Genomic DNA, 23,853 nt, shown 5'->3' on the forward strand with positions numbered 1-23,853 from the left:
AGTGTAAGAGATAGAGCATGAACCGAAGCCGCATTGTCTGTCAGATTTATGACATCAAATGTAGGACTGGTCATAGATGAAGAACCCTGCAATAAAATATTAAGACTATTACAGTATCTTAAGAAGCAGAATGGTAGCACCATGGTTAGAGTTGTTGGCTTTCAGCTTGGTGGTTGTGTGGGTTGTGTGTTCAAATCTGTCTATAGTTGACATCTTTGTGGAGTTTGTAATTTCTACTTGTTTACTTCCAGACTCAGAAAATATACTTATGGCTTAATTTAGAGTATAAGCCCCAGCGGGGAGAGAATGGCGGTGCTGTGGAATATGTTGGCACTAAGTAATAGAAATGCTCAAAACTTCTGTGAAACTGGGAATGTAGTGGTGAGAGGTTATTAAAGTGTTACGTATGGAAAGCTTAGAAAGCTCAGGCCTCTAAACCATCACTGGTTCATGACTCTACACCCTCATCTTGTTACATCCCTACAGGTGAACTAGTCAGATCCACCATAAATGTCTGGCTCTCATCTGATGGTGCCTACATTTCTGCAGTTAGGACATGACATAGGGTCATCCCCAGAAGGATATCTTCCATCTCTCCCTGTTCTTTATTCCTTGTCTGCTATCCCTCCCCTCCAAATAAAATTACTTACAGAGGTAGCAATTCATCACTTACTGGAAAAATCTTGCCCCTTTTCCATTAGATTAGACTTTATGAGCAAAAGAGGTCTGAGTAGCTAGAAAAGATATAAAAAAAAAACAAAAGAAAAAAACAAAAGAAAACAGCTCAAAGGGCAAAAATCACACCAAACTGGCTTCAATATATTGGTGCGTAGCTTTGTATTACTTGTGATAGGCTAAGGGTATGTGCACACTGAGGAAACTAGGCGGAAATGCCGAGCGAAATCCCCGCCCCATGGACTCTACTCAGAGAGCCGTGAAGAGCGAAGGAGTCCTTTACTTGCTGAGACAGGTGGGATTCCCAGCGGAGTCCGCAATGTGAATTCTGCTCAGGATTTTCAGCTATTTTCCTCAGTGTGCATGCTCCCTTAGACAGCTCAGCAACAGTATCACATTCAGTATCACAAATGATAGATACACCTGCTCAGTAGTACCCTAAATATTTCTATCTGACACTTAACACTGGCAACTTTCCTTCTTCATGTAAACACCCAACTAAAACATCCCGTGAACCCTTCCTTCTTTCCAGCTACCAGCCTATCTCTTCTTTCCTTTGCCTCAAAACTTCTTGAACAACATGTCCTATACTGCTCTCCCTCTTTTCATCCAACTCCTTCTTTTACCCCATACAATCTGGCTTCCACCTCCACCGTTTCATAGATCTGTTAACTTCCAAAGTATCAGGCCAATACTATGTGCACCTTCTCCTTGAGCTATCTTCTGCCACTTTCAATCATTCCCTCCTCCTACAAGCTCTGTCATCCATTGGTGTTACAGACTTGGTCCTCTCCTGCATCTTATATTAGATCATCATGGATCTCGAACTGTACATTTAGCATCTCCCACACCACTTTCTCTGATATGATCACCAAATACCTCATCAATCTTTGACCCTCACAAGTCTGTGCTCTCCCCTTGTCCCCTCCTCAAACAATCACCTTCAACAATTTCCCCACATCTCCCCCAACTAAGAGCAACTGACACATCCGTCTTTCACCCACCATCACAACTTTCAAAAGCAACTTGAAAACTCATATCTTCCGATTAGGTTACAATCTACAATAACCCTGCTGCCATCTCACCGCACTGCACCAAGCTGCTCCCCCCTCTACTCTCTCACCCCCTGTATTGGAACCCCTTATCGTTTGTACATCGCTCTGGAATCAAAGACTCTTTAAAAATAAACAATAGTAATGATAAAATCTAAGTATTATATGCCACTCACCTCATACTGTATATGTCTTTCAGTTTCCTCTGGTATTCCCGTATACTCACTATATATATATGAGAAGCTCTCGTCCATCCTGGGAATTATTTCCATAATAACACATTCAGTGATTTCCTGTATGTAGACGTTCAGTCCCAGCGCGGATAGCATTATCATCCTCAGAATATAGGAAAAGAGCATAATTATATGTAATGATATAATAAGACACAAATCTTAGTGACTCGAGGGATCGTCTTACCTTTTGATTGTAATAAACTGATTTTTCTGATGGTCAAAGCAGGACTATGAGCACCATAGATTAGAATAGAAAATATAATAAAAGGTTTAATAAATGAAACTTAGCTGCGGACATAGATGTTACAGACGAGAAGCTAATCGACAGTACAATGTAGACCCTAGCTGTATATCAGGCATTTGGAATACAGGCAAAAAGACAATTTTGGACAGTTCACCATTAACACTAGGCAGGAGTACGTTGCTATGGCTGAAATTGCAAACACCCGAAAACACAAAAAGTGCAACAGCTTAAGATACAGACCCAATACAGATATGAAAATTGCTAAAAGCAGCACCCCCAACTGCTAAGATGAGGCTCTTGGTTACCATTTGCAAATAGTGTAAACCATCCCACCACGATAAGGTGGCCTCATGCCGGGACGGACCTACACTGTACTTTGGCCTCTCCATGGCATATAAGAAGCCTATGCTCTGGGCATGCAGGATCCAACAAATAGTGGCAAAAATAATAACCACCTGGTGTGGCATGGGTAGAGGGTAGAGATGAGCGAATAGTATTTGATTGAATAGCTATTCGATCGAATAATGCACTATTCATAAGATTCGAGTTTGATCGAATATGTGATCAAATATTCAAATCTAAATTAACTTTACTAAAACAGCTGAACAATTTTTTAGCTTTTTAAATAAAGTTTATGCTCCCTGGGAAAGCAGGGAATCAGTATTACAGGGCACGGTATTAGCGGAAATTAGCAATTGCCGGCAATAATGCTGATCCCTGTAATAGTTAATATTTAATTAATAAAACAAAGTTTTGTTCTAAAAAAGTTATTTTCGTTGTTCAATAGCTTTATTAAAACAAATCCATGCTTTTGCAATTAAATATACTGTTAATAAAAAAAATAAATACATAAATAAATATGTATATTTATTTATTCCTTTTTTTACAGTATATTTAATTGCAAAAGTATGTATTCGTTTTAATAAAACTATTAGAACGAAAATGTGTTTTATTAATTAAATATTACCTACTACATGAAGCTGTATTATTGCCGGCAATACCGATTGCCGGTAATACAGCTCAATGTAATAATTAATACTTAGCTGAAGAAAGAAGAAAGAAAAGAGAAGATAGAACACATCAGAGGGTGAGTAGATAGCTCCCCCCCCCCTGCACTACACCCATCCCAGCAAGGAAGGGAAGGGGTCACTTAACCCCTTCCTTGCTGGTATGGGTGCAGTCTGACATCAGTGTGGCCCCCAAGGGGTTAAGTGGGGAGCCTTACTTAACCCCCTTGGGGTCATATTGTTCAGTATGGCACCCAAAGGGTTAAGGGGGATGCAATGCATCCTCCCTTACCCCCTTGGGTGCCACACTGTAAGTAGTGATCTGTAAAGATGCTGCATACTGTAAGGTGCACAACACCGCTTACAATAAAGGGGGTTGTGCTCCTGTTTGTGTGTATTTTTGTGTGTTTCTCCCTTTTTGTTTTTCAGATATCCTGTGGATTAAGGCGGATTTGATGGACTATGTCGATGACCAGTGGTTGTTGGTATTTTTTTTTATATAAAATGATCAACAAGGGGTGTGGGGGTGTTTTTATTTGAATAAAAAACATTTTTCACTTGTGTCTTGTCTTTATTATATGTACTATTAAGTCTATATAGTAAAGAAATAAAGACAAGACACAAGGGAAAAATATTTTTTATTCAAATAAAAACACCCCCACACCCCTTGTTGACCATTTTATAAAAAAAAAAAAATTCCAACAACCGCTGGTCATCGACGTAGCCTTTCTGTGCCCTCCCCTTACTATTTTCCCCATACTATTATAATGCCCCTTCTATGCCCCACATTATTATAATTCCTCCTTTCCCCAAACTATTATACCTTTTTTGTGCTAGCACACTTTCTCATCTGTGCCCCCAAACTAACATAATGACTCATCTATGCCCCACACTATCCTCTTCTGTACACCCTCCCAACTATTAATATGTCCACTTTAGTGCCCCAAGCGATTAGAAATTGCACAGGTACATGAATGTAAGACGAGGCTTCATAGTTGACGTCTATGCATCTATTGCAAAATTGGTTACCCTGAGAGATGTCCATGCTTCTGTACGTACCAACCTAATACCTGGAGTTGCATTGCCAAAAAAAGGTCCAAAAAGATCAGATTTACATGTATAACCCCCCATCATGGGAACTGTGAGCTAAAATCTGCTACACTTTCTGCTTTTACCCACAGAACCCTCTAGCAGTAAGCAGGACAGAGGAAAGGTAGGTATGATTTTTTATTTTTTTTTGTCTTACATTTTATAATAATTTTTTTTTATCTTTATCGTCTTCGTTTTTTGGGTTCCCTGGCAGCAGACTGCTGCTGACTTCAATGACAGACGAATGAAGAACGTTCCCCGCTCACAATCTGTGTGTGTAATAGTGGGGAAAATGGGGGAAGTTAATGCTGACCTAACAGGTCAGCGCTTGCTTCCCCCGGCAACTTGTGCCTTTACTAACAAACTTAACCCCTTAGTGACCGCCAATACGGCTTTTTACGGCAGTCACTAAGGGGCCTTATTCTGCTGCCATCAGCTTTTTACGGCGATGACAGAGAATAAGATAGCGGGGCCGGGAAGGCCCCCACCCCAACCCCCCTAGCTACCGGAGGTAGCTGAGGGGTTTGGGCAGTGTGTGGGGTCCCTCCCGGACGGCCCCCATACTGGTGATCGCTGCTATTAACGTTATAGCGGCGGCCTCCGGTAACGGGCATTGCCGGAGCCGCTGCCTTTCATCTCCCCCCATCGTGAATCCTCGGTGATCCACCGCTGATCGCTTGTGCTATGTGGAGCACGGCACTTTTTATCCCCTGTCACCATAAATGATTGGTGACAGGGGATAAAAGTCAAGGGTCAGTCCCCCCCTAAGTCGTCCCCCACCCCCCCAGTCACCCCCGTCCCCCAGTCACCCCCCCCCTGCCCCATATACTCACTGGATCCAGGGAGGTCCTTCCTCCTCGGCGTCCAGGCTGGTTATGAAGTGCGCATGCGCTCCATAACCAGCCAACTCAGAAAATCAGATCTATGATTACTGTGATAGAAAATATCACAGTAATCATAGTAATACAGTGAAAATGACTGTGTAAAAGTACAAAAAGGGAAAAACATACAAAAAATAAAACACACACTTTTTATAATAGTAATAATTGCAGTTTACTGTCAAATTACCCCTAACCCCCGCAGATTACCCGTAACCACTGCAGGTTGCCTGTAACTGCGTCAGGTTGCCCAAAACCGCCCCAGGTTGCCCGTAAACCCCCAGATTACCCGTAACCACCGCAGGTTACCCGTAACCACCCCAGGTTGCCCGTAATCACGCCAGATTACACATAACCACCAGACGTTGACCGTAACCACCCTAAATTGCCAGTGACCCCCTCAGGTTACCCGTAATCACCCCAGATTACATGCAACCCCCCAGATTGCATGCAACCACCGCACGTCGCCTCTGACCACCGCACGTCGCCTCTGACCACCGCACGTCGCCACTGACCACCGCACGTCGCCACTGACCACCGCACGTCGCCTCTGACCACCGCACATCGATACTGACCACCGCATGTTGCCTCTGACCACCGCACTTTGCCTCTAACCACCCCAAATTGCCAATGACCCCCTCCAGATTGCCGTAACCAGATTACAGGTACCCACCCCAGATTACCTATAAGCCTTTCAGTTTATCCGTAACCACCCCAGATTGTCCGTAACCACCGCAGATTATCCGTAACCACCCCATGTTGCTCGTAACCACCCCATGATAGCCTGTAACCCCAGATAGCCTGTAACCCTAACCCTAACCACCCCACGTAGCCTGTAACTGCCCCACGTAGCCTGTAACCACCCCATGTTGCCCGTAACCACCCAACTTTTCCCATAACCACAGCAGGTAACCACCGCAGATTATCCGTAACCACCCCATGTTGCCCGTAACCACCCCAGATAGCCTGTAACCACCCCAGATAACCTGTAACCACCCCACATAGCTTGTAACCACCCCATGTTGCCCGTAACCACCCCACTTTTCCCATAACCACAGCAGGTTGCCTGTAACCACCCTAGATTGTCTGTAACCACAGAAGGTTGTCCGTATCCACCCCTGGTTGCCCATAACCCCCCCCACGTTGCCCATAACCACCCCATGTTTCCCGTAACCACAGCAGGTTGCCTGTAACCACCCTAGGTTGTCTGTAACCACAGCAGGTTGTTCGTATCCACCCCACGTTGCCTGTAACCACCCCACGTTGCCGTAACCACAAAAGGTTGCCCGTGACCACCCCATGTTGACCGTAACTACCCCAGGTTACCCGTAACCACCTCCAGATTACCTGTAACCACCCCAGGTTGCCCGTAACCACCCCACATTACCTGTAATCTAATTTTTTTAATTGTATTTTAGTAACTGCGCTATTCTAATAACTATTACTAGCTGCAGTTTTGCTCCAGAAAATTGGCACTCCCTTCCTTCTGAGCCCTGCTGTGTGCCCATACAGTGGTTTATGCCCACATATGAGGTACCGTTCTACTCAGAAGAACCTGCGTTACAGATTTTGGGGTACATTTTTTCTCTTGTTCCTTGTAAAATTTAGAAATTTTGAACTAAACCAACATATTATTTGAAAAATTTGAGTTTTTCATTTTTACTGGCCAATTTTGAATACTTTCCTCTAATACCTGAGGGGTCAAAATGTTCACCACACCCCAAGATGAATTATTTGAGGGGTGTACTTTCTAAAATGGGGTGACTTATGGGGGGGTTCACTACACTTGGCACTACAGGGGCGCTGTAAACGCACCTGGCGCTCAGAAACTTCTTCAGCAAAATCTGCACTGAAAATGCTAATTGGCGCTCCTTCCCTTCTGAGCCCCGCTGTGTGCCCATGCAGTGGTTTATGCCCACATATGAGTTACCTTTTTACTCAGGAGAACCTGCATTACACATTTTGGGGTACTGTTTTTCTCTTGTTCCTCGTGAAATTGAGAAATTTCAAACTAAACGAACATATTATTGGAAAAATTCGAGTTTTTCATTTTTACGGTCTAGTTTTGAATACTTTCCTCAAATACCTGTGGGGTCAAAATGCTCACCACACCCCAAAATGAATTCTTTGAGGGGTGCACTTTCCAAAATGGGGTGACTTATGGCGAGATTTTACTCTGCTGACACTACAGGGGCACTGCAAACGCACCTGGCGCTCAGAAACTTCTTCAGCAAAATCTGCATTGGAAAAGCTAATTGGCGCTCCTTCCCTTCTGAGCTTCGCTGTGTGCCCATACAGTGGTTTATGCCCACATATGGGGTACCTTTTTACTCAGGAGACCCTGTGTTACAAATTTATGGGTGCATTTTCTCTCATGTTCCTTTTGAAAATGAGAAACTTTAATCTAAACGTATATATTATTGGAAAATTTTAATTTCCATTTTTTTACGACCTAATGATGAATACTTTCCTCCAGCCCCTGTAGGGTTAAAATGCTCATTATACCCCAAGATGAATTCTTTAAGGTGTCTAGTTTCCAAAATGTGGTCACTTATGGGGGTTTTCAGGATACAAGCCTTCTAAATCCATTTAAAAAAAGAACTGGTCCCTAAAAAAATCAGTTTTGGAAACTTTCACGAAAATGTGATAATTTGCTGATAAATTTCTAAGCCCCGTAACACCCTAAAAAAGTAAAATATGTTTACCAAATTATGCCAGAATAAAGAGGACATATTAGTAATGTTACTTAGTAACTAATTTATGTGGTACGACTTTTTTTTTTTTAGAAGCAGAGAATTTCAAAGTTCATAAAATGCATTTTTTTTTCATGATATTTTGATGTTTTTCACCAAAAACACACAAAATAGTGACCAAATTTTGCCACTAACATTATGTGACAAAAAACAATCTCAGAATCGCTAGCATACGTTAAAGCATCACTGAGCTGTAAGCGCTTAAAGTGAGACAGGTCAGATTTTGAAAAATGAGCCCGGTCATTAAGGCCCAAACTAGCTGCAGCACGAAGGGGTTAAGAACAGTTAACACTAAGCTCCCCATTTGTACATGTACACCGGATCCAGTGAATACTTTTAAATCTAATAGTTCAGGTGAATTATATACAATACGTAATCAACTTACCTGTGCGACTCAATTTGTTATATATCTGCTTGAATGTAGTTGTGGTTTGCAATATGTGTGCCGCACTGTTCAGACAGTTCGCGCATGAACAAGCATAGATTTAATATAAAAAATGTGTTTCTCCTGCATAGTGTATCCAAACATTTTTTTTATTTGTCATAAAAGCGATCCCACATATATAGCACTCATTATACTGGAACAGATTCCAGAAAATCATCCCAGGAGATACCGACAACTGATTAACCGTGAATCGTATTGGATCTTTCAATTATCCACTCTAACCCCACAAGGATTAAATGAGACTATTGAAAACACTAGATAGGCAACATTTTTTAAATAATATTATAATACAAGAAAATATATATATTTCTATATATTTTTTAATATGAATTTTTTATGTGATTATTTTAAAAAGTTTTTTTCTATATATATTCATTATGATTTGTTTCCATATTCTTTATACTGTTACTTTGGTGTTTATTTTGCAAATGGAACCAAGCTGATTGATGTAATGGTCCACCTCTGATGGGCGTTTCACTCTGAATTTTATATGCATGCAATTAGAGACCATCTGTGCCAAAGCTCCTTCTGAGCATGTGCGCTACTTTTTATGGACCTTAGAATGCATTTTGTATTAGACACTTGAGAAAGTAGTCAGCACGACTTCGAAACGCGTTGTGTCGTTTGTTTTAATAAATTTTACGGTTATTTACATCTATATTGCCTATCTTGGACCTGCGCTCGAATACACCCAGGATTTGGAGTGGAGGATCTGACCATTTGTACATGTTAGCAAGTTCGGAAAACTTAATTTAAACTTTTAGGATAACTTTTTATCACTTATAAAGATGGGGAACAAACAATATGAAATAATTTTCATTTTAAAATCCCAATTTTATATGAAATACTGGAAACATAAGTGGACATTAAAATTTTCTAATTGTCAATTTTTTTGATTTTTTTTTTTGTTTGTTTCACCATCAGTTTTTCTTTTGAGTTCATGTTGGGTCTGACTAAAATAATAAAACATTTTGGAAGGAACATGCAAATAACCAGACCCCAGGTTGATGATTGAATAGCAAAGATCTCCATGGCCACCATATATTTTCCTCGGTAACTGAGGGATGCAGGAATGTAGGACACCCAGACACTCAGGAAGGCCAGCATGCTGAAGGTGATGAACTTGGCCTCATTGAAGCTGTCTGGAAGTCTCCTGGCTAAGAAAGCCACAATGAAGCTGATAAAGGCCAGAAGACCAAGGTAGCCAAGCATAGACCAAAAAGCCAAAGGTGACCCTTCATTACACTGAATAATAAGTACTCCCGAATTACTTTCTGATTCGACTTCTAGAAAAGGAGGTGAGAATGTCAGCCACATAATACAAAGAAAGCTCTGAATAAGAATACATGAAATGACTATGAAATATGATACACTTGGAGTAGTCCAATGTCTTAGTTGACTATCAGGTCTCGTGGCCTTAAAAGCTATGACTACCATAATGGTTTTGGCCAAGATGCAGGAGACACAGAGTGCAAATACAATACCAAAAGTCACTTGTCTTAAAAGACAGCTCTCATTTTTGGGGTACCCAATAAAGACTAGAGAACAAAGAAAACAAAACGATAATGTCAACAGGAGAAAACAGCTTAAGGAGTAGTTATTGGCCCTAACAATGGGGGTTGTCCTGTAGTGAATAAAAAGTACAAAGATCACCGCAGGAACAAATGATGACGAGATTCCAGAGGCCATTAAGGTGACGCCCAGTGGATCTTCATATGAAAGGAATTCTTGGGTCTTTGGAACACAAAGATCTTGGCTTGGATTTGGCCACATATCCCATGAGCATTTTATACATTGTAGAGAATCTTAAAAAATAAAAAAATATTTTAAAACAATGTTTCAACAATTAACTTCTACCATATAATTTGTTCCAGGAACTTTTTGAGCTTTATACCTTATATTTCCTACCTGTGTGGTTAGATATCTCTCCATGTGGACATGGGATGCACTGGAAACAGCATAAAGGTTGACTGTTTTTAGCTGCTTTCCTGAAGCCTGGTGGACAGCTGGGGCTACAAACTGAAACAGGGACCTGAGAGGAATTTTTGAGGAAGAATTTTTAAAATTAATTTATAGGAAATGGAGTAAAGAAGAAAAGTCATGTGCAAATCTAATCTTAAAATCAAATTTTTCTATTCTGTGACCAGTAGTGAGTTCTTCCTCCTCTGGATCATCACACTATTGGTCATCCCAAGTAGAATGGTGTCATTATAAGCTATTATAAGTTATTTTATGCTCATATGCATTTGGCTGAGTCACAGGCAGTCTGTTTGAGGAGACCAAGACCCAGCAGAGATCTTAGTCTGCCGTGATAACTGGTCAGCAGCACCTCAAGATTACATGATTGGGCTACCAATATTTTGCCACCAATTGTACCACCAACACTATTGTTTGTTGCATTTAAACATGTGATCTGAGTGATCGCCTTTGTCAATCCTTACAGTGGATAATGTGCTTGAGAGCTGAAAGCCTGTCAAATCCCTCCCTTATGTGGTCATTGACCTTAAGCGGTTGTAATTAAGATGTGAAAGTAAAGTTGAAACTCAAAGGTGTCTGGAACCTATGCTAGCCCACTGAATTTAGGGTCAAAAACATTGGCTTTGCATGTTTAAAAGATCACAATTAGTGATGAGCGAGTACTAAAATGCTCGGGTGCTCGTTACTCGAGACAAGTATTTCCCGATAATCGGGTGCTCGTTTCGAGTAATGAACCCCATTGAAGTCAAAGGAAAACTCAAGCATTTTTGCAGGGGAACCAAGTTCGGCAGAGGGAAGGTCCTGTGAAAACCTGTCAACCACAGAAAATGATGGAAACACCACAGAAATGGACAGGAAACAGTAGTAATACAGGTATCGGCATTACCGGGGTTAACAATCCCTGTATTGGTTAATATATTTAATTAATAAAACAAAATTTCGTTCTAAAAAAGTTATTTTCGTTGTTCAATAGTTTAATTAAAACAAATCCATACTTTTGCAATATACTCTAAATATATATATATATATATATATATATATATATATTTTTATTTTTATTTTTTTTAACAGTATATTTAATTGCACAAGTATGGATCCGTTTTAATTAAACTATTGAACAACGAAAATAACTTTTTTTGAAAGAAAATGTGTTTTATTAATTAATTATATTAACTATTACAGGAGCCTATATTAAAGACGGTTCATATTTCTCGTAATAGAGCTCACTGTAATAATTAATACTTTACTTTAATTAAAACAATAGCATTATTAGAAAAAACATTTTGATTCATATGTGCGCTCAGCAGATTGGCTGAGCGCATATATAAAGAGAGGGTCCGCGGCACAGTGACTTCATTGTGCCGCGGACCAGCGAAGAGACAACATTGGACATCGGAGGGTGAGAATAAAGCTCTCCCCACCCCCTTCCCTGCACTGCACCCATCCCAGCAAGGAAGGGGGGTCACTTAACCCCTTTCTTGCTGGTATGGGTGCAGTCTGACATCAGTCTGGCCCCCAAGGGGTTAAGGGGGGCGCAATGCATCCTGCCTTAACCCCTTGGGTGCCAGACTGTAAGCAGCAATCTGTAAAGATGCTGCATACTGTAAGGTGCACAACACCACTCACAATGATGGGTGTTGTGCTCCTGTTTGTGTGTTTTTTTGTGTGTTTCTTCCTTTTAGTTTTTCAGATATCGGTATCCTGTGGATTATGTCGGATTCACTGGGCTACGTCGATGACCAGCGGTTGTTTGAATTTTTTTTTTTTTTTTAATAAAATGGTCAATGAGGGGTGTGGGGGTGTTTTTATTTGAATAAAAAAAATTTCACTTGTGTCTTGTCTTTATTTCTTTACTTTATAGACTTAGTAGCGGAAGCTGGTTACCCCTATTTTCATAACCAACTGAGTTAAAAACCAAGGAAAAGCAGGGTGGGAACGGCCATTGGTTTAGGCCCTCCCCAGCCTAAATATTACCAGCCTGCTGCCGCCCAGTCCTTGAGCGCCAATTTTAACGCTCCCGGACCACTGGCACTCGGCTCTTCCCAGTACCCCTGGTAGAATTGGGTACAGGGGTAATAATGGGGGGTTAGTGTTAGCCATTTTATACCAGCTAACACTAAGCCCCGACTTAGTAATGGATTCCAGTCTATAAAGTAAAGAAATAAAGACAAGACACAAGTGAAAAGTTTTTTTTTTAATTAAAAATAAAATCACCCCCACACCCCTCATTGACCATTTTATTTAAAAAGAAAATCCAAACAACTGCTGGTCATCGACGTAGTCCAGCAAATCCGACGTAATCCACAGGGTACCAATATCTGAAAAACAAAAAGGAAGAAACACACAAAAAACACACAAACAGGAGCACAACACCTTTCATTGTGAGCGGTGTTGTGCACCTTACAGTATGCAGCATGTTTACAGATCGCTGCTTACAGTCTGGCACCCAAGGGGTTAAGGGAGGATGCATTGCATCCCCCTTAACCCCTTGGGGGCCAGACTGATGTCAGACTTCACCCATACCAGCAAGGGAGGGGTTAAGTGACCCCCCTTCCTTGCTGGGATGGGTGCAGTGCAGGGGAGGGGGTGAGAAGAGCTCTATACCTACCGTCCGATGTCCGATGTTGTCTCTTCGCTGGTCCGCAGCACAATGAAGTCACTGTGCCGCAGACCCGCTCTTTATATGTGCGCTCAGCCAATCAGCTTAGCGCTCATATGATTCAAAATGTTTCTTCTAATAATGCTATTGTGATAGCATAATTAGAAGAAACATTTCATGTTGTAATTAAAGTAAAGTATTAATTATTACAGTCAGCTCTATTACCGGCAATATGAACCGGCTTTAATAGAGCTTCCTGTAATAGTTAATACAATTAATTAATAAAACACATTTTTATTCTAAAAAAAGTTATTTTCGTTGTTCAATAGTTTAATTAAAAAGAATCCATACGTTTGCAATTAAATATACTGTAAATAAATATATATATATATTTATTTATTTTTTATAGTATATTTAATTTCACAAGTACACACCGGCCAGTTTATTAGGTACACCATACTAGTAACGGGTTGGACCCCCTTTTGCCTTCAGAACTGCCTCAATTTTTCGTGGCATAGATACAACAAGGTGCTGGAAGCATTCCTCAAAGATTTTGGTCCATATTGACATGATGGCATCACACAGTTGCCGCAGATTTGTCGGCTGCACATCCATGATGCGAATCTCCCGTTCCACCACATCCCAAAGATGCTCTATTGGATTGAGATCTGGTGACTGTTGAGGCCATTTGAGTACAGTGAACTCATTGTCATGTTCAAGAAACCAGTCTGAGATGATTCTAGCTTTATGACATGGCGCATTATCCTGCTGAAAGTAGCCATCAGATGTTGGGTACATTGTGGTCATAAAGGGATGGACATGGTAAGCAACAATACTCAGGTAGGCTGTGGCGTTGCAACGATGCTTAATTGGTACCAAGGGGCCCAAAGAGTGCCAAGAAAATATTCCCCACACCATGACACCACCACCACCAGCCTGAACCGTTGATACAAGGCAGGATGGATCCATGCTTTCATGTTGTTGATGCCAAATTCTGACCCTACCATCCGAATGTCGCAGCAGAAATCGAGACTCATCAGACCAGGCAACGTTTTTCCAATCTTCTACCGTCCAATTTCGATGAGCTTGTGCAAATTGTAGCCTCAGTTTCCTGTTCTTAGCTGAAAGGAGTGGAACCCGGTGTGGTCTTCTGCTGCTGTAGCCCATCTGCCTCAAAGTTCGACGTACTGTGCGTTCAGAGATGCTCTTCTGCCTACCTTGGTTGTAACGGTTGGCTATTTGAGTCACTGTTGCCTTTCTATCAGCTCGAACCAGTCTGCCCATTCTCCTCTGACCTCTGGCATCAACAAGGCATTTCTGCCCACAGAACTGCTGCTCACTGGATGTTTTTTCTTTTTTGGACCATTCTCTGTAAACCCTAGAGATGGTTGTGCGTGAAAATCCCAGTAGATCAGCAGTTTCTGAAATACTCAGACCAGCCCTTCTGGCACCAACAACCATGCCACGTTCAAAGGCACTCAAATCACCTTTCTTCCCCATACTGATGCTCGGTTTGAACTGCAGGAGATTGTCCTAAATGCACTGAGTTGCCACCATGTGATTGGCTGATTAGAAATTAAGTGGTAACGTGCAGTTGGACAGGTGTACCTAATAAAGTGGCCAGTGAGTGTAGATTCCTTTTAAATAAACTATTGAACAATGTAAATAACTTTTTTAGAACAAAACTTTGTTTAATTAATTAAATATATTAACCAATACAGGGATCGGCATTATTGCAGAGGATCGCTAACCCCGGTAATGCCGATCCCTGTATTACGGATTCCCTGCTTTCCCAGGGAGCTGAAACTTTATTAAAACAGCTAATCAAACAATTGTTTAGCTGATTTATGGAACTCAAACCCGAATCTTTGCAAGATGCTCGTCCGAGTAACGAGTACCATCAAGTACTTTAATGCTCGATCGAGTTCCAAGCTCGGACGAGCATGCTCGGTCATCCCTAATCACAAAAAACCCTATAGTCTGTATAGAAATGAAAATATTTATGTTAGTTCATCATTGATCAGGGGCAGATAAAGTTAGATACCTAGGTCATGCTGAATATTGCTATCCTCACCTCATGGTTTATGGTTCCCCATTGTATGTGGCTGGTATTAATAGTGAAGACATTCCTGCTAGATACACTAGTATCATAGCTGCCCTTTTTGATTTGTTGGAGTTGACCTTCAGGGCTCAGCTGCCAGTTCACAATATCGTACACAGCAGGTGGATCTCCGTTCTCATCAAAAAAGATTTGTCTGCCTTCAGACATGTTCAGACGTAACTTCTTCATGTAGTGCAACAACTGTGAGGAAATGATACAACATTGATCATCTTCATGTAGCTGCAACAGTCCATTCAGGTCTTAAGGTTGAATATAGCAGCACAGCTATCCACAGAATGTATATGGTATTGCATTGTTGTATCAGCTGCCTTAAAATAATTGGTAGAACGTTTCAATATTTATAATAATTGAACAAAAAAGAAAGATAAATAAAAGAGAAATAGGTGCATATAATTCTTTACTGCAGAAAGATGTGCTGAAATAGTTGATAAGTTCACGGCAGTTTCTCTGTATTTTCTTGTGCCTGCCAGATGAACACCAGAGGTTCTACACATTTCCAGCACCATCCTTTCTCTTCCCATCTATAATGCCCCCAAACAGTAAAAATGTTTTCCTTATTATCCAGCAGAATAAAGGGGGTAGGTAAGTGAAAAATAACACATTAAAAACTTTACACCACAGCAATGGTGGAGAGAACATCTTCAAAGTTCACACTAACCTGCCAAGGCTTAAAGTTTTTAATATCAGCACATGTTCCATTGGGGAATGGTCCATCTCCCTTCTTGCAATTACCCAAATCACTCAGAGCTTTTGCTATTGCATGAACTGCTAGATACACATTGTAGGTTGCCTGTAGACTAGAGACATAGTTGAAGTTGTTCTGGATTGTCTTAAGACTTTCTTGGCCTGTACATTCTTTTGTCGATGAGTTTGATGGGACTTCATGGGATGTCTGCTCTTGAAATTTGCAGCCAAAAACTTGTTCCCAGAATCTTTTTATATATTGGTTTCCCATAATCATGGATGGGTTGATTTTGTTGAGGAAATCTCTAAATCCTTGCATGCTTCCACCAGGGAGGGCAAATCCGATTGTTCCAAGAAGAAGTCTTGAATATTTACTGACTGACAAAAAAGGTGAGGTAGCCCAAGCCTCACTGGCAATTAATACTTTCCCTATGACATTCTGCCTCAGCATCTCATCCAGGACATAGCTAAGGTCTATATCAGTAGAGAAGAAAACGATCACTGTGGCTGTTGAGTCTTTAATTACCTGAGCAATATGTGGTGCGTTTCGATCTTGCCGGCCGGAGATTATGTTCTCTGTGAAGGCCACACAGGCTCCAGCTTGTAAACTATACCTTTTAACCAGTTGGACAGCTTGCTGCCCATAATCATCATCAAGGGCCACCAGACCAATCCAGGTCCATCCAAAGTGCAACATCAACTGTGATAGACCCCAAGACTGGAAGGCATCACTGGGGACTATTCTAAAGAATGATCGGAACTGCATGCGGTCACTGAGGAGAGGACTTGTTGCATAGTGACTAATCTGTCAGAAAAATCAATAATTTTATTGAGTAATAGCAATGATTCATGGATATTAATATCTATTTAGACAACATATGAAGCGTGATGATAAAAGCCTCAACTAGATTTCTTTAATTTTCTAAAGCTTAGAAAAGTGAATCTCTGGGACGCTTGATTGCATCATTAGTGATTCATTAGTCCTAGACTTCTTTAAAGGTGATGGGATACTCAATAGATTTCCTGCTAACCCACAGGATGTAACAGCAAACTATAATATGAGCAGTCCAGATGGCTGCCAGCACCGCCCATGTTAAATTCTACAGTACTTGGCCGCAGGCAGCTTAAAGTGTCACTGTCGTTAAAAAAAAAATTATGCAGAAATCAATAGTCCAGATGATTTTAAGAAACTTTGTAATTGGGTTTATTAGCCAAATATGCCATTATCTGCATGTAAAAAGCCTTTTCCCTGGTCCCCCCTCCTCTCCTTTCTGCTGTACACTTCTCAGAATCAGGAAATCTCGACTGTTTTTTCATCTCTTTCATCAGTGCGATCTGTCTGGTCTATGAAGAGGGGAGGGGGAAGGAGGGAGATTAGCGGGCAGCTGAGAGCCGAGAACAAAGGATTGCTCAGTGGGGGAGCTATTCAGAGCCCTAATTAGTGGTCAGATAGCTCCTTGGTGCCTGTCAGAAGAGATCAATAAAAGTGAGATTTTATAACTTTTAGTATTGGGGAGATCTAAGGAGAGGGGCCCTGGTTGGGCCTATGGCCCTTTGTGTTTATATGTTTTAAGATTGCTTTCTTCCCCAAATATTTCAGCACACATTTTTCAGTTATAGCTAAAATAATTTTCACATTTTTAACATATAATAAAGGGACCCTTAAGGAAAGAGGTGTCAAAAGAACTTGTACGGCCATGGGAGCCGTAGCACTTACTTGTGGGTACCTGTACAGCCCCAGTATATGAGCCAGTGAAATTGAATTTGTAGATGTAAAATCTCCGATTACTGCTGCCAAATGTGTGTCCTGCTTACATCGATAGTTGGGCACAGGTTTTTCATATCCACTCAACAATTGTAGAATTCCTGACACTGCTCTCTGGAGAACTATACAAGAGTCAAAGATCTGGAATCCCAAAGTGATATTTGGAAAAAACATGGGAGTAATTTCCTCCACAGCGAAATGCAAAGCTTGGGCCCACTGGTAGGTATATAACGTTAATCTGAGGAGAACACAGAAACAGTTAATGTTTCCTGAATATCTTGGGGAGATAATAAAGAAAATCTAATTGTTATATAGTGTAAATGTAGACTTAGGGCTGGTTTTAGACTGCATGGTAACATTAGTTACACCCATTCGCCCCAACAATTAACTTTAGAAGTAGGTTCTTCCTGTTAAATGGGCACGTCACCCTAATTAGGTTAATCTCCTTCACTAGTTAGATGGGCCAACAATTAGGTATTTAGGACTCCCCACCTGGTAGTTTCATCCAGTAGGTAAGTAGGTCCTCATAGCAGATCAAAAGGTAGATTCCCACAGTAGTTAGGTTAAACTAGTAAATTTGTAGGTCTACCAATTAAGACAGTAGGTACGTAGGTCCCCGATAATTTGGGAGATCCTCCAGTATGTAAGCAAGTATGGCTTCTAATAGGAAGTCATCCTTGGATAGGTACCTCCAGGAGGTCAGTTTAACTAGTATGTTGTTATGTAGGTTTCTCCCTCTAAATAGGTAAGTTTCTCAGGCGGGTAGATGCCTTCAGTAGGTTGCTAAACACTCAAGTAGGTAAATATTTTCCTGTAATAAAAAAGTAGGTCCCCCATTATGTAGTTTCATCACCCAACGTGTTGAAAGGGTCGTATCTGTATGTCAAAATAGACTTTTCTAGCTAGTTCTTAAGAACCCCGCTCTTGGCCATATTCTTAGTATTCTTTCCTTTTTGTTACCTGTTTTGCACTGTGTGATTAGTGTGGGGAAGAAATGGAAAACAGAATGTGATCAGTCAGACGTAAGATGTAAATCCTGGGCCCAAGGAAAAATCTGTAACAGGCCCCCAACTACAACGCGCCAATACTGGTATTTTTTCATACTTAAGAGAAGACCCCGGAAAAACAAGGGTCCTAAATCAATTGCTACATCTACAGCCTGTTACATTCCAGACTTGACACAAGCCGACCTTAGTATGGATAGTCCATCGATGTCTATGGACTGTATATCCTATAAAGAGGTACATAGACAAGGCTGGAAGACCTCTTTAATAAAATAGCGGCTCACCTGAACCCCTAGCAAGAAAATGTACATTATATAAGGAATAAGCCTTACGTTTTACAGATGACAGGAACAGGCCTCTCCTTGTAATTGATGATTGGATAGGTTTTGTCCACGTAAACAGGGAACACTGCCCCAATTATTATCTTCCCATCTAAGGACATGGCTGGTGTAAGCTCACTGCTGGTCAGTCTGCAACTTGATTCAATGCAATTGCAGAAGTGTAAGATATAGAGCATGAACCGAACTCGCATCATCTGTCAGAATTATTGTGTCAGATTTAGGACTGGTCATAGATAGAGATGGAGGACCCTGCAGTAAAAAATTAAGTCTTAGTTTATCTTAAGGAGCAACATGGTAGCTCTACGGTTAGTGTTGTTGGCTAACAGCTCAGCAGTTGTGAGTTGAAATCCTCGAAAAAGTGATATTTGTGTGGAGGTTGTATGTTCTACTTGTGTTTGCGTGAGTTTACTTCCACACCTAGATTAATTAAGTCCTAGTGCAAAAAAATAGAACAGCTTTACTGTGCATTATCTTGACAATACAAAACACTTTGACCGCAAATAGGTAAATCTTTGTACAGACTTCATTTCTTAAACTCTTTTGTGCTGTGGAGGTGCTTGAAGGTGTAGAATAGAGTAAAGGTAGTTGTAGCGGTGCTTGAAGAGTTGGAAACAGAGTAGAGCAGTGTAGAGGAGAGGAGTTTGTCAAAGGAGTCCAAACTCAATGTAGTACTGTGCTCTGCCGGAACTTGAAGAGTTACTTGAGAGAAAGATGTTTACTTGTACTTGTGTGTAGACTATAGTCTGACCACCTTCTGCCCTACAGTGTTGAGCTTTCCATCCTAATAGGGTAATACATTCCCCAGCCGTGGTTTTGTGCATAAAGCTAAGCGTCCAAGGCCTTCCGGTTACCTGCACTGCGAGAAAGAATATGTAGACCTTTTTGGTAGCTTTGTTCTATACAGGCTAGTTCCTTTTGTATATCAGGCTACTGCCCTGCATCTTTTAGACTACTTCACAGCGTGGGCTAGGATAATCCCTGACTGTTCTCTCTTTGTGGTGTCTAGCACTGCATAATAGATATAGTAGATAGACTGAAAGAACTGAGTTTCTCTGGTTGCTTCTGCATACATGTGTGTCTTAGACTCAAACCAGACTAGACTGAACTGAACTAAACTGACTTGTTCCGGACAAGGGTCCTGGAAGAGCAAGGCCCTGGCTTGGCTTCAGCAGGGGCGTATGTTCTGTGTGTCCCACCAGAATCTGGGTAAGACTGACGCTACTCCTCTTCCCCCAAAGTAACTTCCTACAGGGGTTATTTAAGGGACCCTGTGAGTGGTGGAAAGGAATGTGTGAAAAGAAAAGAAGAAAAGTGATAGGCTAGAAAGAGAAAGCATCTCCCATAGGTTAACAAAAGCACATGGTACACATAAACAGTAACCCTTCAGCTGTGCAATACATAAGAGAATGCATATAAAATACTGGCATATTGTGGTGAAACTATAAAATACCTTCATTACCACTTAATCGAGAGTAAGAAGCTTTTATGACAGGTGTAATTGAGAAAGAACACCGGTGGTGGGATACCACACCAGCTCTTTCCTCCACTGGCGTCATAGGCTTGCCCTTCTCCTGCATCTCATGATAAATAATTGTGGATTTCTGACCACACATTATGTGTCTCCTACCTATACACCACATTGTCACCCGGCCACCTCACTGTTGGCATCCCCCAAGGCACCGTCTTAAGACCTCTACATTTTGCCATCTATATTTATGGCCTGGAGCAGATCATAGAATCCCATGGTTTCAAGTATCACTTCTATGCCTTCTAAAATTTGAAAAAAAACAAACAAAAAAAAAAAAGAATCTCCCATCCCGCTATAATCTGTCAATAATAGTCAATCCAATATAGAGAATATAAAGAGAATATTACTTAATATTTACTAAAATGCTATAATTTAATAATTTCTGGAGTCCAACCTTTACCATTGGAGTGTGTTATATTGAGCACTCCATCCCTTCTCGGAGTGACGCTACAGTTATGGTTCCCCTGTGTGAGCTCAAAGTCTGTGGTATCGGACCTATTTTCTCTTATAGGGGGAGATTTATCAAAGGGTGTAAAATTTTGACTGGTGCAAACTGCCCACAGCAGCCAGTCACAGCTCAGCTTTCCTTTCAGCACTGCCTAAAACTGAGCTGTGATTGGTTGCTGTGGGCAGTTTGCACCAGTCTAAATTTTACACCCTTTGATAAATCTCCCCCTTAGTGTATAATTAGAATCAATGGCTGCACTTGTTTGTGTATACACCTTCTAAAGACTTCCCCTTATATCATTTTCTGAATTCGATTTTTCTTTAACTCTGGATTTAACATCTCTACTCCAACCCATCTTCAACTCTGTGACCTGACTAATTCACCTTTCCCCTTACATCTCTATTATATTTACATTAGTAAATATAACGTATTATAGTCCACTCACCTCATATATATCTTTCAGTTTCCTCTTGTTTTTCCATATACTGACTATATATAAGAAGCTCTTGTCCATCCTGGGAATCTTATTGGTAATTACACATTTCCTGTATATAGACACTCAGTCCCAGCTCAGATATCATCATCTTTAGAATATGCAGTAGGAGAAATACATAATTATATATAATGGTATAATGAGACATGGAGCTGTGTGACTCGAGAGACCATCTTACCTTTTCATCGTAATACATTGATTATTCTAGTGGTCAATACAAGCACAACAGAATATAATAAAATAAAATAAGAGGTTTAATAAATGATACCTAGCTGCAGTTACAGATTTTACCGATGAATAGTCTATCGACAGTGAAGTGTGGAGCCTTATTTTAAATCATGTATATATTTCCATGATGGCCTAGCATAGGATCCTAGCACAGACGCTACATAGAGACCAGAAGATCCTGTCATGCTGAGCAGCCTCCCTGATCTGATATAGTATACAGCCTATTTGCAACATTTATTGTATGGCCCAAAGTGGTGCAGTACATCACCCTACTTCTTACACCCCATAGTTCGAGCACTCTGCGCTTGGCACAAAAAGTGTCAGGCTGAATCATCTTCAGTGATTATTGTGCAGTTACATCCAGTTACTCTCAGGGGATGTCTTCTCTCATGAAAGTCGTTCTCTTTTAATTTTTTCACAATTAGGCCTAAACTTTCACGATGACTTCTTCCATAGTTCTCTGTGGAATCTTCAAGACAAATATCTTAGATCCCTCAATTTTCCATCACCATTCCCACTTTTAAGCATTTCTCCAGGCCCCACACAATAAAGTCTGTGCCGCAGAATATTATTATTCTAACAGAGTGACTCCACAGAGTTCTTGTTTCCCACGCACTTTATTGAGGTCACTTCTAGACCTAATAGTTAGCCCAAGGGCGTAGCTATGATTTATGGGGCCCTATAGCAAGAAACTGCACAGGGCCCCATGAATCCTTTACAGAAATCCCCCTACCCGTTGCCAATACTTACATGACCCAAAGGAGGATGATGCCAGGCAGTGTCTCTGTCACAGCGAGGAGGGGACTGGAGGAGCGAGGTGCAGGTGGCAGATGGCACTAGTTGCCATGCGTGCTTCAATCATTCTCCGGTCAGGGGCATACCAATGGGAGGATGGGAGGTGCAGGCAGCTGCCACTGTCACTGATCCTGTCACTGCTATATAGAGCCACTGTCTCTCTGGAGGAGGAAGGTGCTGTTGGTGAGTGAGCTGACAGTGACACCTGCTAGTACCATAGAGACAGACCACTTTTTTTGCGATGGGGGCTAAGGCCCCATAGCATTTGTATGGTCTGCTTCCATGGTAGCTATGCCACTGAGTTAGCCCCTACTGTGTTGCTACACTCTCAAGGAGAAATATGGCGAAAATTTTTATTAAAGTATTGTATTGCCTCCCAAAAGTTATACAAATCACCAACATAGACTTATTATGGGAAACTTACTACTGCAACAAGGCTTCACTTCCTGCATAAAATGGTGATGTCACGGCTCAGTGTCCCTCCAGTGCCTTGTGCCCCTCAGTGTCCCCCTGTCATTATTCTTTCCAGCAGCCAAAGCCCGCACAGCTCTGGGAGTCAGGTCGGGACATCACCATTTTATCAGGGAAGTGAAGCCTTGATTCAGTAGTAAGTGCAGGAAAAAAAAGCACTTTATGTGCATTTCCCATAATAAGTGTATATTGGTGATTTGGGGGGGCTTTTGGGGGGCAATACAATACAATTTTTTTTCCGCTGGACTTCTCCTTTAATAGCCTTATAGTGCACTTTTTCTGCCCCATACTATTACAATCCCCATTCTTTTTCACAAAATGTTATGTTATGATGCCCTTTCTGTGCCAAAACTATTGTACCTTTATTATGCAACCATACTATTATAATTCTTATCTGTACTGTTTTGCTCGATTGGATTTGACCACGGCTTGTTTGACTATCCCTATCAAAGGTTAGAGACTTTTGTCCAGTTGCCTTCAGTCACCTAGGACTTTCTGAGGCAAGTAGGCAGAAACAGTGGGCGGGGACAATTTCAGGGTTCATCGTTTGTGTCCACCCTGCCCCTTCTATGGCTGATCTCTACCTGCAGTTTGTGGCAAAAGGATTTTTTTTATTATGCTCTTTATTTTTCTTTATCCTTTTTGTTTTCTGAGTTCTTTGGATTGTTATAAACTATTTCAGATTCAAGGATCATGTTAGGGTGGTATAACACGGGCCGATGGGGCCCCGATAATACCTGTAAACGAGCAGCGATCTGCTAGATCGTCGCTCGTTTACTGGACCTATTAATCGTTAAACAAGGGCTGCAGGGACATTGTTACCGATGTCCTTGCAGCCCTTGCTTAACTATATACATTACCTATCCACGTTCCAGGGCTGCTGCGGTCTACTTCTCCACGGGTCCCGCGCGCTCTAACTTCAGAGTGGCCTGTCAGCTGACAGGCCGCTCAGCCAATCACAGGCCGGGACCGCCGCGGCCTTTGATTGACCGCTCTGAAGCCTGAGCACGCAGGACCTGGGG

The 23,853-nt window shown here is 41.3% G+C and overlaps 1 protein-coding gene across 1 annotated transcript in view; it reads right to left on the reverse strand.

Annotated features, from left to right (window-relative positions):
* Positions 1–54: 54 nt before the first annotated feature.
* LOC138784638 (vomeronasal type-2 receptor 1-like) overlaps positions 55–23,853 on the reverse strand; it is a 29,391-nt gene continuing 5,592 nt past the window's right edge. Inside the window, exons 3-12 of the mRNA XM_069960268.1 lie at positions 18,860–19,062; positions 17,476–17,761; positions 15,733–16,563; positions 15,027–15,254; positions 14,813–14,932; positions 10,285–10,408; positions 9,295–10,181; positions 7,109–7,189; positions 674–734; positions 55–86 (exon numbers count right to left, since the gene is read on the reverse strand). Coding sequence (XP_069816369.1) covers positions 55–86; positions 674–734; positions 7,109–7,189; positions 9,295–10,181; positions 10,285–10,408; positions 14,813–14,932; positions 15,027–15,254; positions 15,733–16,563; positions 17,476–17,761; positions 18,860–19,062 — 2,853 coding nt within the window. The remainder of the gene's footprint in view (positions 87–673; positions 735–7,108; positions 7,190–9,294; positions 10,182–10,284; positions 10,409–14,812; positions 14,933–15,026; positions 15,255–15,732; positions 16,564–17,475; positions 17,762–18,859; positions 19,063–23,853) is intronic.

Source organism: Dendropsophus ebraccatus, chromosome 1, assembly GCF_027789765.1.
Source record: "Dendropsophus ebraccatus isolate aDenEbr1 chromosome 1, aDenEbr1.pat, whole genome shotgun sequence".
NCBI classification, from domain to species: Eukaryota; Metazoa; Chordata; class Amphibia; order Anura; family Hylidae; genus Dendropsophus; species Dendropsophus ebraccatus.